The sequence below is a fragment of the Aethalodelphis obliquidens genome, unplaced genomic scaffold (assembly GCF_003676395.1).
Source record: "Aethalodelphis obliquidens isolate GAN/ISIS:26980383/991018 unplaced genomic scaffold, ASM367639v1 scaffold23, whole genome shotgun sequence".
Lineage (NCBI taxonomy): Eukaryota > Metazoa > Chordata > Mammalia > Artiodactyla > Delphinidae > Aethalodelphis > Aethalodelphis obliquidens.
Window position 1 is genome coordinate 13,351,293 of NW_020837967.1, and position 18,912 is coordinate 13,370,204.

An 18,912-nucleotide genomic window follows, 5' to 3' on the forward strand; every position below is an offset into this window, starting at 1 on the left:
AAATTACACTGACTTGATTCTTGCTTTTTTTTTGGTTTTCGTTTTTTTAAAAAAGAGGGAAAAAACCATCCGGTTTCTGATCTGCCAGTGTGTTGGTCTAAGTCCCCGATGCAGATCAGTACCTGGGCCCCTCTATTCCTTCCTTCTCCATTGGAGCACTATGATAATGGAATGTGAAGGGAGAAAGAGAAAAGAAATGCAGCTGCTATTCCCGCCGCTGCTTTAGCTACAAATAAAATGACAGAGTGAAGTGAGCTCGTCCGGAGACACCTTCATCAATTAATTCCCCTAAAGCCAGCGCTGATTGGACACTCCTGACAGGTGATGCAATAAAAATTGATATTCCACCCCTTCCCCCCAAAATCTCCCACTAATTAGCATACCCTTATACTGCCACCTCCCCTCCCAAAGTAAATAATACAGTCGGTATATAAATCTTTCCATTAAACTATCGGAGCTCAGAAACAGGCTGACTCACAGACTTCATCAGAAGCAGTGTGTGTACGCTTTAAAAAAAAAAAAAAAAGCCCTGTATATTCGCCTTTAAAGGAATATTGCCTATTTTTGCTTTATTTGCATTTTACCGCTATAGCTATTATCATTTCAAAGAAAAGCAGTTTTAAAACATTATCAAGCCTAAATACATATACCCCACTCCCTTGTCCTTTGGAAAATGGAGCTTAAGTGAAAACGTGCAGAATAGCCTGGTATTTCCCTTATGGGAGTGGGGCAAGGAGCCCGGCTGGGAGCTCCAAAGTTAAATCCGCGCGGTGAACCACCCCAGTACAGACTTACGTTTTGAATTTCTCTCGATTATCCTTGTTTCCCCCCCCCCCCCGCCCTAAAATGCCTTTTTACAACCAGAAACAAAGTTATTTGACCAAGGAAGCAGTTCAAGGCTCCAGCTCCGAAACACTGTAACAATTCAACTGGATTTTGGTTCTCTGCTGGGGGGTGGGGTGGGGAGGAGGTAGTTTCACGTCAGACCCATAACAAAGCATAGATAAGCCAGAAATGTGTACACTTTTCACAATTAACCAGGCTGGATTGGAGGCGGGATGGTCCTAGAGTCCCCAGCACAGCCTTAGCCAGGGTCCTGTTCACGACAGGTCAGAATTCCATGGAGCAGATTGCTTCTGTAGCAAAGAAAAGAAAATGTAAAACGCCCAAGGTGCTTCCATAGGTTTTAGGTAATAACGATGAAAAGAAAGCGTTGATGTACGATGCAGACTATTTCAGTGGTCTGTGATGCTCTTGGTTGGTAGTTTAAATGAATCTTCCACAACTCCCAAATTTTTCTCCATGAAAGCCAAGCATCTGCTTTAAAAAAAAATCACTTTGGATGAATATCAATATTGTTTAACCTCTTCTTAGTCAAATTAAAGTATATTTTGGTGTCATTTTCAAGGATATCCAAAATATTGCCAAATGAGAGCAAAGGTCTTCCCAGTCGCATTACCACGATCCCAAGGCGGTTTGTTGGCTGCTTTGCAAAATTCAGCAAAATCTTCTTAACTGTTCGGTGTTTGGAACTACAGCATAAATGCAACTCAGGCATTTATATGTTTCCTTGTTCTTCCAAAAATAGACACATCCGTGTGCTTAAAAGAATAAACGGATATTTCTAAGCCTGCAAGAAAAAAAATGTACAATAATTTCTTCCTTCACATTCAAAAGTTCCAGCTTCCCCTGCTCTGGTCTGGCTAGCACAAGCAGGTATGGCTCAAAGAGAGAGAGACAGAGAGACAGAGAGAGAGAGAGAAAGAGATTAAAAACCGAGGAATCAGACATACAAAAAGGTAGTTTGCATGAAATGAAATCTCGGCCATAGTTCCCCACCCCCACCCTCATCTTCCTTGTAATTTCCCAGGAATTTTGAAGAGAATTGGGAATTTGAAGAAGTGCATCCGGAAATTAAGGAAGCCTATTTAAGAGAGTCTGTAACTCAGAGGTTGGGATTTGAAAAGTCAGCCCTGGACTACTGTTGCACTCAGCACAGATGTAATCGCCGCTCTTCAACTTAATCAATGTGTGTACAAACCGCGATGTCTAGTTCTTGCCTTTGAAATCTAAGGCTAGCATTTCCATCCAAGAAATCAGAGCTACAGCAAATTACATTTTTGTCCCTTGAATGAGAGAAGGATCATTGAATGGATCTCGTGATATTTCAGGCTTTAAACGTAACCGAGAGGCAGCAATGAACAATGCCTCGTCACAGCTAATACCATCCACCGAGTTGGCTTTCTTTTGCATCTGGATCTATCACACCGCGTTTTTCTCTTTCACTTTCGCAGGAGGCAAAATGGTAAAGGTTTAAGCAGAAAGCAAAGTTTCCAGGAAAAGCAGATGCTGGTGTTTTTTTTAAAGTATAATGACCAGAGTCTACTACAAGCGACAATAAGGTCGTTTTAAAATTCCTCCTGATGCACTTATATACTGCCAGCCCTCTCCCTCCCACCCCACCCCGTCCAATTCCCCTCCCCCAGCTTTAAGATTTCCACCAAAGAGTCAAACAGCCAAGAAATAGTAAACTCAAAAAAAAGCCTCTGAGAAGACATTACAAAAGGTTGGCTAGAGCATTCTTTTTTTTTTTTTTGGCCAGGTAGTTCTAGTTGTTCTCAATTCCTATTTAGATTTACACACACACACACACACACACACACTCCTATTCCTCCTGCACAAGGCAACATGACTTAGTAACCATTTCAAAATCACCTTTTCCTCTCCTTCCTCCCCTTCCACCTTTAAAATACTGGCAATATGGGTGGTTTTTAAAACTAACAGAATAGTATTTTTTAAACTAAAGTTACAATCTGTTGGGTCAAATGGAGAAAAATAAAGGCCAAAAGATTTGGGAAGTGGGTCTATGTATACAATTTATGCGAATATCTTTGTATGTGCACTCAGGTACCTTCACACTTATACATTTTTAATACTCCTATTACACATATTTCTTCTTGTCTAATACATTCTTTTGTTCCTTTAACTTCCCCATCGGGGTGTGTGTGTGTGTGTGTGTGTGTGTGTGTGTGTGTGTGAAGGCGTGAGCGCGCGCGCGCGCTCACGCCTTCACACACACACACACACACACACACACACACACACAGAGTGTGACAGACAGCTTTCTTGTGGCCATCAGGACACGTTGTATATCCGGGGTCTTCTCCAGGCACATTGGGGGTCGATCCCGATAAAAAGATCTAGCAGAGGCCCCTGAGCGCTCACACATGAAAGGCAGGGGACTTTAAGATGGATTTGCATGCACACAGGGGATTTCGATCAATAGCTACCAACATTTATGGCTTAGATTATTAATGTGAAAGCTGGCCAAAAGAATGGGGATGAAAAATTAAAGGTGTCTGTTATCAATTATGCTTAAAGTTATGCAATAATTTACTTACTTTGCCTGGATGTGCAGATCCAGATGTATAAAGTACTATTCTTCAAAAGCCAGGGGGTTTCTTTGATAAATATGTTGACCATGTCAGCCGCTTCTACAATCAAAGATGAACCCAATTCAGATGACGGACTGTATTCAAATTCTTTTTTAAGAAAGGATATATCAACTTCTATGTTTCTCAAACACATATACCTACGTGGATGGATACGCCCAAATTAACATTTATGTGTCTATCCATCTCTGAGGGTCCAGGGGATTACTTAACTGAGAATTTAGGCATATATATGATATGCATTGAGTTTGTTAATTAAATGCGATTATTTAGTCAGTGAGGAATGCATAACCTACACACTATCATAAAAAGTGTTTTAGCTTTGAAAACAAAGCTGCTTGCTAGAGGAAAATCCTCTGTGGCAAATACAGACAGAAATACATAAATGTCCACTTACTTCTGCATTTATTGTAAAAAATCAGCACTTTCAGTTTTTAAAGTGATGGGCTATGAAAACATGAACATATTTGTCTTTACTTATCCTGTGCTGATGTGCTACATTTATCTTCAAATGTTCTATTTTGATTTATTTTCACTGTATTTTATGTTTAAATACCATTGCAATTCAGTCTGACCTCTTTCCTCTGGAGCGAAGTAATGCACACGGCATTTACAGTCTTTTAAATGGTTAGCTGGGAAATGCAATAGCAATTTGCAGAAGTAGTTTACTAATGGGGAAAGTTCTTTTGAAAACCTGAAGGAAAACCTAAGAGTACTTTTGCATTTCTACACTACAATGTCATATAATTAAAGTACTGAAGAGCATTAAAATAATCCTTTCCCTTCCCAGCCTTCACCCATACATACATAATTTAAATGAGGATCGCCCCCCCTCCCAACCCCACCACCATCACCTAACTCTTCACCATATACATTTGTTTTAGTGATTGCTGGCACATTTTGTTCAAAATGAATTCAGACAGAAAAGACTAAGGAACATCACAAAGGCCTCAACAATGTAAGTATACTGGTTAGAAGAATAAAAGAAGTCCCTTGTACTGTTAGCCAAAAGTAACTATAATACTTACAACATAACAAAGTCTAAAATAATAATAATTTAAAGTCTTATATGGCTGAATTAATTGAGGATATAGGACAATAAAATCTTGTGTGAGAGTCAACAGTTCCTTACCTAAATTTATGTCATATCACATGTTCTCTGCTTTTGGGGAGAGGAAAATGAGAACGGAGGAGGAGGAAATGGCTAAATTAAGGAACAACTTAAATTATAACTCAGTACATTTTCTTTAATATTTTTCTTTTTTGTCTCATCCAAACAAATCAGGGTAAGTCTCCAAAAGGGCCCTTCTCTTCTTAGGCATTTAAAAATCCTGTTTTTAACAGAAGTTTGGGACACAGAGTATATGCCATGTTGTCTACTGACCCATAATCAAAATGCAGTGACCTTCTACCCTTTTTTGCCCCCTGACCCATCTTGAATTCAATGCAGCCTTTATAAATTTGCAAATCCTTGGAGGTAAAGGGGGTTTTGTGAGGCTTTGTTCTGAAAAAGCCCTAAGAGTGTGCTTTCTAAATTAGACAAAGGTAAAGCAACAAACCCTAGTGGACAAGATTTTATACAGGTGAGCAATAGGCAACTCTTCAGGTAACACATATTGCAAGCTAAAAAGCAGTTATAAACATGGGAGACAAGAAGGTTGTAGATTGTGTCAAATTAGAGTGTGGTACAAATCACTTTCAAGATGTAAGAAATGGTTAGGCCACAATCTTCCTGCTCTCCTCATCTCAAGGGCTGTGGGGGACCCTAGTGACCATGGAAGGAATGGGGGGGGAGGGTAGCAAAGAGAGAGGGGAGGGAGGGTGGCAGGGAAAAAAAGAAAGGAGCAGGACCTGATCTGAATCTACAGGCACATTCCCTTATCTTTCCTGCTATCAGCCAGTTTAAAGGACACCATAATTATGATGGTGATAAAACAATGCCTGCTTATGTGTGCTGAATAAATAATGTTTACAGCTCAAGAATCTTTTAATTCCAATTAAATGCCATCAAAGAAAAGCCACTTTTCCTACTGCAACGCCTTTCCCCCAATTATCTTGTTTTGTTGCAATATTTTCCTATGAGACACCAGGGCCTCTCACAATTGATCCTGAATGTAGAAAAAAAAAATCTGAGAAAGTAGTGTTCAATGTTGGTGTATCAAATAATACACAAACCTCAAGACCCACAATTTATTTGGATTACCCCAATTTTTGTTTATTTCCCATCAGGGCCAAATGTGTAGAAACCTAAGTGATGACACTCAGTGTTGAGGCCTACCTATGGGCTGCTGAAGCCATACTGAAATTCTGAGCACCCATGAGGGGAGAAGGGAAAGATAAGGCATGTGAGGCCTGATGGTCTCTGGAAAGGGAATCCTCTGGTTCTGTTCCCCTGGCTTCAGCCCAAATCCTTCTAGGAGCACTGGAGCCAATCACTGTCTTCCACTGCTGCAGCTACTGGGCGCACACAAAAAAGCGGGAGATCAAAAAACCCCAAGTTCACATTTATGGATACACAAGGATCATTTCGTATTCATGACTTCAACAAATCACATCATAATCAGATTTAAACAGGGTTTGGGCAGGAATGCCCACCAGGCTGGACACTAAACACTGACATGTATAACACGCTAACCAGAAAAGTCACTTGCTAAATTTTGGAATCATAGATTTAAAATTGTCTTTCAACTTAAAAAATCTCACTTTTTGCTTTTGAGGCCAATTTTTACACTAATTCATTTCAAGCAAGCGCCCCTCTTTAAGTCATTCCGCAACGTTATAATTCAAATTTCTCTTTGCTTCCTTTCTCAGTTCCAGTAGTGTTTTGAAAAAACACATGGCATAACAAACGTTATGGAAAACCCACTCGTTCCGTTAAATGTCCATACAAACCTGCCTTGTTACTCCATCTGTCTAAGCAGCACATTGCTAAGAAGAAACTTACACACACACACACTTTCCTCGAAGAAATATCTAATATTTCTTGGCAAATTCTATTTGGTGATGTGGTACAAAAATACACTGGTAAAAAATTTCAAGGGATACATAAGTTTTCTGGATACTTGCGGGCCCCTTTCCTTTTGAAAGTTTAGAGCTCCAATACCCTCAGTTCTACTGGCAGAATTAGGATGGACTTAGAGGGTCCTAAACGTGACCGATTCACTAAGGCGGGGGGCTACAGCTTGCAGCAACGTGCTCGGCAACTTAATCCTACGCTAAAAGAGGGCAGAGAACGAAAAAGAATGGAATACAAACTCTCCCGACATTCGTAGTTACTTTCAAGGTGGATTGTGTATTTTAAGGCTGATGGGAACGTCTGGTTTTGGGAGCAAAAAAGAAGAGAAGGTAAGTGTTTGTCCTTGTATCCACCAGTTCGTAGAGAAACAATGAAAGAACAAAGGGAACCACTTCTCCATCTGAACATTTTCTGAATATCCCTCCGTTTCAAGCCAGAAAGCTTGCGAGAGGATTCGCTTTACTCTACCGTAAGCAGTTGTTGCTAGGCTTGCTGAACTAAGAAAGAGAAAGAAGTTGATCGGCAGTGTAAATATAGACTAAATAATAATAATAAAGGCTCGCTGTGGCTAATCTCCACAGCTCCAGTCGCAACAACTTAGAGCAGAAGTTGCTAAATGCAGGAAGGGAAAGCCCAAGGAAGAACCTTTACAGATTTCAAACTCAGTCACTTAAATAGCCTTACTTGCTTTTTGAAATGATTTCTGCGCACAAAATATGTAGGTTACTGTCTATGGGAAAAAAGAGCGGCATACTGTTTAGCTCGAAAAATGTTCTCTATTGCTATGTGGAAAAAAATTTTTCTAAAGGAAAGGGGATTCAAGAATTGACACTACTGTTTGCTGGTAGAAGAAATGGCAGCAGCGGTGGCTGGGAAAGGAGAGAGAGTCGTATTTAAATGCGTTTGCTTTTGGGTATGGTGGTTATCGGCAAGTCTGCCTTTGTGGGTCTGTGTGGCTGAATGAGTAAGTGACCGAGTGCAGTCGGCATTATATAAATGGATCGGTGTGTGGGGGCAGCCCCCACAGCCGACGAGCACGTGAAACACACATTTTTTTACTGCCCCCCCAAGCGGCGACCAAGCCCCTCTCCACCCCACCCCCAAATCCGTATATTACCTGCCCAGTTACAGTGACACATGTTTATGTTTATAGTCCTGGTTTGTAGTAGTGTCAAGAGCCGCAGCAAGAGAAGGGGGAGGAGAGAAGAGAGGGAGGAGTAAATGCAACCACCCCCACTTGTTGTTAAAGCAAATTTACTGCGTTATTGCAAGCCCGGTACGGGGGGCTGGGAAGTGAGTTGAGAGGAAGGGTAGAGTTGGGTAGTGTGTTGGTGGTGGAAGGGGGGGTGGGTGGGGTTAGGAGATACGGGATGGAGCTCCTCTGCTCCAGCGGCCCGGGAAAAGCAGCGCGGTCAATAGGGGAGCATGCTGGCGCGGTCGAAAACAAAAAGGTTCCTCCTGCTCGCTGCGTTCACGTGGGGGGGATCTGCACGCGGGGCTCCAGGGCCCTGACCTCTGACCCCGGCTCCTCTCCGCGCTCTCCCGGTGCCGCGCGGCCACTTTTTACCCAGGATCCCTCGCGCGGGCCGCGCTCGTGCCGAGCTCGAGTCCTTCTTAATCCTCCATTCCCCGATTTCCATCCCCTCCCCCTCCCGCCGCCAGCCCCGGGGGAGGATTCTCCGGCAGGGAACCCCCGCCCCACCCCCACCCCGAGAGCCCAGGCCTAGGCGGCCGCAGTCTGACCGGGTGGGGCGGGGAGTGCAGAGCCGGCCTCCCCTGCCGGGCCGGGCCTGCGGGGGAGGGGAGGGAAGGGGAAAGGGAAGGGGGGAGGGGATCTGAGAGGAGGGGGCCCGGAGGCCCGGCCCCACTGCCCTGCGGCGGCCTGGACCTGTTGACTGCTATTGGTCCACCTCGTCCTGCGCCCTCTCCCTGCCCGCCGCAGTCCCGGTCCTTCTGCGGAAACGTTGGGAGGAAATAAGGATGGCTGTTCTCTCTGCCTCCCTCCAACTTTAGTTTTTTCTTAGGGGATGAGAAAGCAAAGTAATCTCATCCGCTGCGCCATCCTTTCTCATAAAGTACCGTCATGCGCGGGCCCGCCGCCCTCCCGGCCCCCGCTATTTAAAACCTTCTCTCTTTCCCAGACTAGCTCCCCTGCCCGGAGCCCGAGGGCCCTCGACGCCCCCGCTGCGCCTCCCCCCGCCTGGCCTGGCTTCGTCTCCAGCGAATTGTGTTGCTTTTCTTCCCTAGAAGCTTACTCGTCCACGTTCCACTTTTTTACCATCCCAGGAGGCGTAAGATAAAACCTCTGATTTGCTGCGTGCTGCCGGACACATTCTCTGCCCTCTCATCAAAATGCACTTGATGGAGAGTTTAAAATAACAATATTTAAAGGAGGAAATAAAAAGAGAAGAGAGTTCTTTTGCCAGGTTAGACGACATAAATGCGTTAAAATTAAAAAAAAAACGTATTTAGAGTTAAAGGTTTTATGGGATTTGCTGTAGTTCCGTCTAGGTTTTGGATTTCCTGGGGGAATCTTTTCCTGAGGGAAATAGCAAATGGAAATTAAGGTGGAAGTGAGACATCTCAACCACTTCCGAAAATAAAGGAGAAATTTAGAAAATATATTAAGGAAATAGCGGGAAGGCGGCCGCAGCGAAAGCTGGAGTAGCCGAAGGCAGCGCCTCGGTGTCTCAGTCGGAGAAAGGAGGGACAGCCCGGGGACGGGAAGGAGGCGCGCGGCGGCGGGGCGAGCGGCGGGCCGGGCCGCAGCGCTCGGGAGGAAGGCTGAGGCCGGCAGTGAGAGCGCGAAACCGCGGGCGGGGAGGGCCGCGGTGGGCGGGGGCGGCCGGGCGCGCGGCCGGCGCCGCCGAGGAAGCGGGAGCCGGGTCCCGCTCGCCCGGACGCCCCCATTGTTCGGCCCTCGTGCGGCAGTTCGCCGAGTGCGTCCTTCCCGAGGGAGGGGTCCCCCGGCCCGACTCGGCCCCCACCCCCACCTCCCCGAACTGCAACGCTTGGGCCGGGTCGGGTCGGCGCGGCAAGTTTTATGATCAGTGTCGGCCGGCGAGGGGTTCCCAACTCCAGACCGCGTAGGAAGGAGGCTTTACAACGTGCCTCTAAATTGGAGGAAGCTGGGCAAGGCTGCGACTCACACACGAAAAGAAGAGGGAAAGCAGCATAGATATGTTTGCAAAGTGATAAGTAGATAGAGACAAATGTGGGCGATTTTTTTTTTCTGGATCTGGAAAGTTAGAGCCCATCATATCCTATTTTAAATCTCTTTAAATGTATGGATTCGAAAATGAATGTCGGGATTCAAAGGAGTTCGGAAAAGCACGTTTCGCTGTCTCTATTTGTTATTATTCAGCTCTTTGTTGTATACAAGGAGTCTAATTTTAAAAGGCTGGGTTGAGCTACCCCTAACAAAAACAGGCTTGGTTTCTTAACGTGAAATGCATTTTCAAAATAACAGTGAAATTCAAAAGGGAAAAACGTGTCATTAGCTTTTATACCACGTTTTAGAAAGAAATAATTGTAAGCAACCTACGAAACTCTGCCTGTTTTCCTTTGTGAGGCATGTGGAAAAAATATTTCTGGCAAGCATCACAGTTTTAAAAAATGAAGATTTCCAACAAGTGCTCGCGAATCTTGAAGACAAGACCAAAGTCATCGTGCGTGAAAACTCATGGAGAAATAATTTCAGTCCTTTTGCCCAAACCTTACTGGGGCAAGACAGTAATTTCGACTTAGATTGATAATAGACTTTGCGGAAATTCCTTCTAAAATGCCCATTACTAGTCTGTGTATTATACAGCACTGGTTTCCCAAGGTGGATTTTTAAAAACCAATTAGAATTGATCTCTAGTGGAATATTATATTTACACGTCATCTTGAAAACATCATTTGACAAGAGTTTTGAATTACCAGAAAGAAGTTAACAGATGATGTTCATAAACAGCCTCTGTTTGAAAAGAACCCTTAAGAGTCAGTTAAAGGTAGTGGTGGTTGTGATTTTGCATTTGAAATGCTATAGAAGTGGTTTGCATTTTAACACTTTCATTTTGCGGATCTTCCTAAACTTGCATTTCCTCACGGAAATCATTCAGTTATTTCGAGATATAGGGAGAAATTCTTATATAAGAAATCATTTGAGGTGTAACTATGGAAAGGTTTGAACGGAAAAAAAATTGGTGTTGAAATTAGATATTCTCAATCTGTTCATTCCTCCCACACTCATCCTCCCATCGTCCCCCTCCCCAACTACTTGGATTCAATTTACATTTTTTATTTATAAGTCTTTGGATGTTTAGAATAGCTTTATAAGTTTATCTGCTATGTAGTTGATTGCAGAAGGTGAATCTTTTTACATCTTTTAGTGTTTCAGGCATTTGGGGGTTTTATTTAAATTAAAAAAAAATATGTTGCAAGTCATGATATACTTGTGAGAAAAACAACAAATGGGCGGAAAAAAAGGGCATGAATGGGGGTGGGGATGGAGAGGGACAAGAAGCGTTCCAGGTCAGTCTTTGTAATACCTTTCTTTAGTTTTCTGTCATTATATTTTCCACTTCTGCTTGCATCAAAGATCATTGCTTTTTAAATTGGGGTAAATTGCCACCATATAAAAATTACCTACAGTTTGGCTGTTACGCGCCACAGTAAAGACTGACAAAAAGTGATCGGAGGCTTGTGTGTTTAATTCGCCAGGAATGTTAAGCTTCATAAGATGCACCCTATGGGGCCATGGTGGTATTTGGCACTGTTACTGTACAATTCCAAGAGGTAAATATACACATTATAGATTTAAAAAATCTAAGATGTACTAGGCAAACAGTTTATTGATTGAAGGAATAAAAAAATGAATTTGTCAACCTCATTCTTTCTGGGACACAATGCAGTTAATTAACATATTCTAGGGCTTGTTTCTGGATTTGGTAAGCAGTGGCCCCTTTCAGAGAGGAAAACATTTAAATCTTAAAAAGTAGTCTTCTTTGGTCCAAATAGTATTTAGCAATTCAGTTTAATTTCTGATTCTTCTTTTTTTTCAGTCCAAGATATGTTTCATTTCTTGCAAGGTTCTCTTCCATTTCAAAAACTGATTTTCCTCTTTTCCATGTCCAGAATCTTTTCACTTGGATAACCTTATTGTATCCTATAAACAGACACTTAAATATGTCACTTTAATCACACTTTAATTATAACAGAAATGCAAATCTTCAGTGTCAGTAAAAAAATGGGAACATGGACCTTACACTCCTGCCCTTACATTATATTGATGATACTCTGAAAAGTCTAAAGTGTAACACCTTTAAGTATTATTGCATCATGGAAAAAAATAGCCCAGCTCTGAAATGTTATTGGGGTTTGTGTAACGCCTAGAGGATCTAAAGGCATCTTTTAGATATTATTTTTCTGTTGGTAATTACACGGTGTTTTACCCAAAAATGTAAATATAACCAATGCATATCAATTTTATAGCAAAAGGCGTGGCTCTGAAGCCAAACACAGGATTAACCAAACTAAACCCTTTAAAGTAAATATTAGGCCTTGATTCTTAAAAAGATTTTAAAATTTAAATTACATACAATTTAAATTTCAGAATTACCTAACTAAACTTTTTAACAATTAAGTGTATGTAACAATAATATTAATTATGATTGATTCTAAGTTAGAGTCTGTTTTGTAAGAAAATGACTTTTACATGGAGAGGTGGTTAACAGTTGAGGGCTATTTAAATACAGACAATTCTAAATTACCCGGTAAATAAAAACTCTTCACCTATATTAATTTCAACTATTGAAAATCTTTAAAGCCAATTTATCTGAAAATTTCCTAATCATTACTTAGAAATTTTAGTTCAGGTGTACATACAAAATAAAGCCTTGCTTTACTCTGAAGAATAAAGCTCAGACAGCAATTAACTTTTAAACACCAATACTGTACATTAAATGAATATTTATTGTGGGCCTACTACGTGCAGGACACTTGCTAGGCGGTATGGTGAGTTTAAAAAAATCACCTAGTAAGATTAATATGCTTCGTTAAATGGAATTTTCCAAAAGCCATTAACGGAATATCAACTGAAAATATAATTGAAATGAATACCTTTTAATGAAATTTCTGATAGTGCTCCATGATATAGGTGCCATGCATGGGTTTGTACCTATAAAGACACAATACTCACTTATTGTGAGATAAATAACAAAACTAGTATCACAAATACCTCAATATTTTAATCATACTAGTATAAACATATGGCTCATAAACTTTTCATGTAAAAGGTAAGAAACCTTGGATACCAAATGAGCAAAACAAAATTTTATTCAGAGATTCCTTTAGAAGAGGGCGTATCTTAAAGTTTGTGCAGATCATAAGGAATTGCCTTATTGCTTTTTCCAACTAATTTATTTAGAAAGAAAATTATAGTTTCTGATGAGGTTTAGTAGATGAATGAATTCTGATAATTGCTTTTTGTTTAAAAACCTAGGTATCAGAGCCAATACAGAATTTTAAACACTTTATGGAAGTTAAGAATCTGAGTTAAGGAAAGTGCATCTAGTCTTAACATTATAGAAATATACCTCAATTTCTATACCTCATTAAAGAAATATACTTCAACAATGGGTATAATAGACTAAACATAACAGGCAAATAGCAGAAGGCAAATAAAACTTCAATTTAAAAAGGAGATAAATATAAGCAATATTAACCTAGGAACCAAGTTTGGTTTTAAATATTTCGTTCGTAAGTATCTACTAATGTAAATGATTATGGAAAAGCAAATCCAAAAATTTGGTGCCCAGGATGAGGAATAAAGAAAATTATAAGAAGATATATTACCCATACAGGAAGAAAATATAGTTTCCCATTATAGTAGGGTTAGAGGTTACATCATAAAATACTTTACTTGAGTTTTTTGTGGTTTGCCTCAGATGATTAGTTCAGAGAAACAGATGAGCCATTACTGAGTTAGCTGCTGTTGTTATGTGAGGAAGTATACTGGGACCACAGGCTTTTGTTTTATTCTACAGGTACTAGGTGTACTTTTTCAAAGAATATTTTGAGAATGTGGAATCAGATTTAAAGGATAACATTATTTTAAGATTGAAATTGTACTTTTCTATGAAGTTATTCTATAAATCCCATGAACTTTTTTTTTTTTTAACATTACCATGTGTTGTTAAAAACTTGCTCGAACTTTAACGATTCTGGCACTTTATAAGTTGTATCCATTCTGAGTTATGAGAATTAGCATAATCAGCCAATCATACACATACATATAGCACAAAGGACAAATATAACTTGCTCACTGCTGTATTTCCTGTATCTAGTAAATGTTCCCTGGCTCACAGTAAATGTTCCATAAATATTTACTGAATGAATAATTAATTGTATCTCTGAACTATTTTGTAATGTCTGTTATTCTTATCACCTAATATTTTTTAGAAATATATTAAATATTATACTTCTGATATATAACATAAGAAAAAGTTCTATATCTGGTACATGAGTTAAAATTAGAATGACCTATTTAGCTCATTATGTTTTTTCTTACAGTTTTCATAACATTTAATATGTTAAATATCAGTTTTAAATAATTTGACTTATATTTTGTCAACATTTATATGTACATCTTTAATAAAATTTCTTCTTCAGATACTATTATTTATATATAGGCCTGTTCTTAAGAAATAGTGTATTTTCTCTATTTTTCTAAATTTCAAAAATGTATTACAAATGATGAACTTTTTTGTTTTGTTTTGGAAACAGTAAGCGTTTACCTACATTTCTTCTATCAAGTGTTACAGGATAGGGTAAAGTACCCATCTTTCTTTACATATAAATTAATTCCATCACAAGAACTAAGCTCCAATGCATTAAAAATAAAATGAATGTATTTTAAAATAATTTATTTCATTAAGGTTCGACTGCAGTGTTTAGCAAGGGAAATTTCACATTAATTTTAACTAAAAATTACTCTTCATTAAGAGTGTGAACCTGATCAGGAATTGGATGTTGAACTGGTATCCCTTGTAAAGGGGTAAAGATAAGATATACAGTAGAGATACACAAAACAATATAGATTTGTTTGAACACGGTTTTAGTTTTAAAAATATTAGTGGTATTTTAAGAACATCATTATTATATGTTTGGAAATTTATTATTACCATACCCTCCAAAAGAAGTTGCATTTTATAAGTATGTAATCTTGTAGTCACCTTTTTAAAATGCACTAATATAACTAAATTCTCATTTTTTGGTCTCTTTAGTGTACATTTTTCCCCTATCTTACACTTCTAGATTTGCATTACTATAGCCATCTCACTTCGCTTTTAGAATGTTTGAATATATTTGCTGATATATGCTTGCATTGTAGTATATCTATTATAATTCTTAAATAGATTTCTAGCAATTAATTTGCAATAGAAAAAGCAGCCATGCCACCAATTTTTTTTTTTCTTTATGAGAACACTTGGAATGCTTTTAGAACTTAAACCATTATCTTTTGGTGACTGACTAGGAGAACTTGGGTTCCTTCATCTTTTAGCATTTTATATAACTGCATTTCCCAGATCCCCACATTATATTGCTAATTCCTGATAAACAGTCATTTTGTACCTGTAAGGTATTTATCAAAGTCATGAATTCGCCTTGTAACTATGCTTGTCATTTAAACAATCTATCTATATTCCTATTTCATGCTAAACTTTTTTGGCCTAAAATCAATATTGGACTAAAAAGGATACATAGGGGGTAGGGCAACAGCGGAAGATTTCACAGCTCAAAACTGCTCAATATCCAGCTAATTATTCAGATAGGCCTGATCCATTTTCCATTTGTATGTGAGTGAGCTCCCATCTTCCTGCCACTTAAGTGGCCTTAATAAAAAATTGACAAATTTTCAAGAGTAAATTTGGAGTACAGAGCCAGATCAGAGAAATCCTCAATTGAAAGGACTCCACTGTCACATGGTGTTAGAGATCATTTGGTGCCTGACTAGAACTTGGGTTCCCTCAAACTGCGATTTCCTGATCCTCACATTATATTGCTAATTCCTGATTAACAACCGTTTGTACTCCTACACAGCAAGTTGCGGGTAGCATAGGTGTTCCCTCTTCGAATACAACCCAACCTAGGCTTTTGACCCTGTCTGTGATGCACTTTCAGTTGTCACTGGGCCCAGTGTGGTGTGTAAACGGGCAGCCGACTTGGTGGCACTTCCACTGGGTGAACTTTGGGTAGAGTCCAGGATGTGAACTTAATGGGTGGAAAGGCTTCGGCACTACAGTGAAGTTCGCGCGGCCAACTGCAGGAAGCCATGCTTCATTGCACCCTTCATGGAAGTTGGCCGACTTGCCCAACCCTTGTTACCCACGGGCCAGTTGTTGAGGAAAAGGCCTGCAGGTAGGTTCTCAGATGCCCGCTGGGAGTCCCCTCCAGCTACTCAGACAAAACTCGTCCTCCCTGCCGGTCCTCGGAATCCTCCCTTCCCACCCTCCCTCCCGCCGAGGCCTCTTCGCGACGTGCACACGCAGCCCGCGCGGCCGGCACTGCAGAAGACGGCCGCAACGTCCCCGCCCCCGCGTGCGCGCCCCCGCGCCCTCCAGTTGGCTTGTTCCGGCCTCGGCGCGCCACGGGCTCCCCTCGCCCCCTCCCCCTCAGCACACCTCGGCGGCTGCGAGCGGCGCGGGGGAGGGGAAGGGGCCGGGAGGCAGGCCCGGGCTGCGGGCCGGACGCGGCGACGCGCACGCAGGCCTCGCCTCTCCCGGGCCTTTTCCCTCACGCCGGTCGCCGGGCGGGCGCGCACGCCGAGTGACGCTCGGAGGAGGAAGCGCAACCCCCTTCCCCTCCCTCGCTGCCCCTGGCCCAGCGGGAGCCCCCCCAGTGCGCCTGTGCGGAGGCCTACTTGATTATGTGTGCCCTCTCCGGGCTCCAGCGTTAGCCGCCGGGTGGAGGTGGGGAGGGAAGAAGACGAGGAGGAGGAGGCGGAGGAGGCGGTGGAGGGGAGGTGGGGGGAGTCAGCAAGGACATGGCTCCTGACTCCTGTGCGGAACGTGAGTGACTGAGCGGCAAAGCCCGAGTGAGCGAGCGGCCGAGCGGCGGGCGGGGGCCGGGGCGCCGGGAAGGGAGCGGGGGCGCGGGGGACTGGGCGGGGGGAAGCACTCATTGGCTTGCATGTGTTTTTTAATGGTCCCCCCCAACTCCCTCTTAGATGGTCTCTAGCGACCGGCCCGTGTCACTGGAGGACGAGGTCTCCCATAGTATGAAGGAGATGATTGGAGGCTGTTGCGTTTGCTCAGACGAGAGAGGCTGGGCCGAGAACCCGCTGGTTTATTGCGACGGGCACGGCTGCAGCGTCGCGGTGCATCAAGGTAAACACCCAACCGCCCTCCGGGCCGAACCCGGCCTCTCCCAACCGTCACCACTTCCCCCACCTTGGCAGCAACTGCCAGTTCCCCTCCCGCCCCTCCCCCCGCCCCGCCCCCGCCCCGTTCTGCGGCCGGGGATTGACTCGGAGGGTCGGCGGCGGGGCGGAAGGGGTGTGGGCTGCGCATGTGGGAGAAAGTGTGTGTGGCCTGGACTGTCATGTGATGCTGCGTTCACTCTCAAGTGTCATTCGGCCGCCGCCTGCGCCCGGAGCCGCGGGTCTGCGGACTCTCGGAGGCGGGGGTCGGCGGCGAGGGGGTGTCGGGGCCCGGGCGCGCGCCCCTCGGCCGTGGCCCCGCGGCTGTGGGTTCGGGTTGGGGAGTGGGGAGCCCCCTCCCCCTCCCGCCGCGCCGTCTGCCGCAGTGTCTGGAGACTTCCTGTACCATGGAGTCGGGCTCGGGAGCGCGGCGCGCGGCGCCGGGGCGGATCCGGAGCTCGGGGGTCTGCCCTGCCGCTTTAGATTTGGGGGGGGAGGGCGCCGGCTGCCGCACCCCAAGCTTTCTGGCCGAGACCTTGCTGCCGCTCCTGCGGACTGGAGCTTCCCGCGGAGAAGAGGCGGAAGGCCGTCGCCGCAGTCGCGCCGCCGCGGGCGCGGCTGGGCTGAGCTGCTCGGGGTGGTGGATGAGGCTGTTGAGTGGCCTCATCGGGCCCCTTCCTCAGCTTCAGTGACTGGACAGAAGAGGAGGTGGTGGCGCCGCCAGTGACTCGGGGAGCATCTTAGTTTGTGTCTGGGTGTTTCCATTGGGTGAGTTTTGGGGATATACAGAAAAGCCGAGGACACTAGTTAAGGTAGTTTTCTGGCCGTTTGAAGGTTCTGACTTTTTCCATTTCACGTGGTAAGGAATTGAGGCTGAAAATTTGGGGGCCGAAAAACAGGTCACTTTTTTTGGTGGCTCTTGTACTCCCCTTGTTGTGCACCAACCCGGCCCCCCTTCCCGTTTCTAAATCTGGCGTTGAGTGAGGCAGAGAGATTCAGTAGTGTATCGGGCGCTAGTAAACGAGAGAAAGCCTGAGCGTAAGGGACTAAACTGTATTCTTTATAGAACGGAATCTCAGAACTGGGAAGGGGGACTTAGGAGATAGTGAGTAACCGAACCTGAGCATGCATGTATCCCCAGTTCTTTTAAAGAAGGGCGGAGTTGCACACCTTACTCTTCTAAGGAGTGAAAACCATGTGTATTAAAACTAGGTACTGATTGTAAGGTCTCAGAACTGGTATAGTGTATTTCCGTTATAGTGTTCATTGGCACTTGTAGAGAGGTATTTCTTATAAATTGGATGATAAATGATGCTAAGTAGTCTCATCTCCCAATTTAGAAGGTGTTCATTTAAGTGTTAAAATTTCTTTTTTAGAAGTATTTCTGAATTAAAATATAAATTTTTGGGCTGTGATGCTGTATTTCTTGGCTGATAGAATATTTTTACTCCGATACATTTTAAAAGGGATTAGAAGTTTAGCTTTTGGAGTTTTAAAAATTTGTGCTGATTTTATATTCTTTAAGTGCTTTCCAATATTTGATATATTTTCAAGTTACCTCTGAGCAAGCTCATTCAAGAGAATGTCAGTTGGATATTAGTGTTTTAAGGTTTTTGGAAAATGTTAAGTTTTGAGTTAGGTAAATGTTAATATAAAAACAGTTTTGTACGCAACTAGACTGTGATTTGGATGTGTGATATACAGATCACTTGTTGGAACATTATATGTTAGAAATAAACGTGTAGTTTACTTTTTTTTTCTGACGGGTTTATTGAGATGTAACTCACATACCATACAATTAACCCACTTAAAGTGTACAATTCACTGGTTTTTAGTATATTCACAGTTTTGGATTTGTTACTACAGTCAATTTTAGAACATTTTCATCACCCTAATAAGAAACCTTGAACCTATTAACAGTTATTCCCCATTTCTTCCTAACTCCCCCAGTCCTAGACAACCAGTAATGTACCTTCTGTCTCTATAGACAGATAGACAAATGTCTATTCTGGACATTTCATTTAAATAGAAGCATTTTACTT

At 42.7% G+C, this 18,912-nt stretch overlaps 1 protein-coding gene across 11 annotated transcripts in view; it reads left to right on the top strand.

Annotated features, from left to right (window-relative positions):
- The first annotated feature begins 16,159 nt into the window (after positions 1–16,159).
- Positions 16,160–18,912, top strand: part of MLLT10 (MLLT10 histone lysine methyltransferase DOT1L cofactor) — a 252,003-nt gene continuing 249,250 nt past the window's right edge. For 8 of the 11 annotated variants that reach the window (XR_003436012.1, XR_003436013.1, XM_027121792.1 and 5 more), the window contains exons 1-2: positions 16,160–16,546; positions 16,679–16,838. Coding sequence is in view for 8 of the 11 variants with exons in the window: in XM_027121792.1 (XP_026977593.1) it covers positions 16,679–16,838 (160 nt within the window). In the remaining 3 variants the exon portion in view is untranslated. Of the gene's footprint in view, positions 16,547–16,678; positions 16,839–17,033; positions 17,639–18,912 lie in introns of those variants that run through there. The other 3 variants (XM_027121793.1, XM_027121802.1, XM_027121799.1) reach the window with 3 other exon arrangements.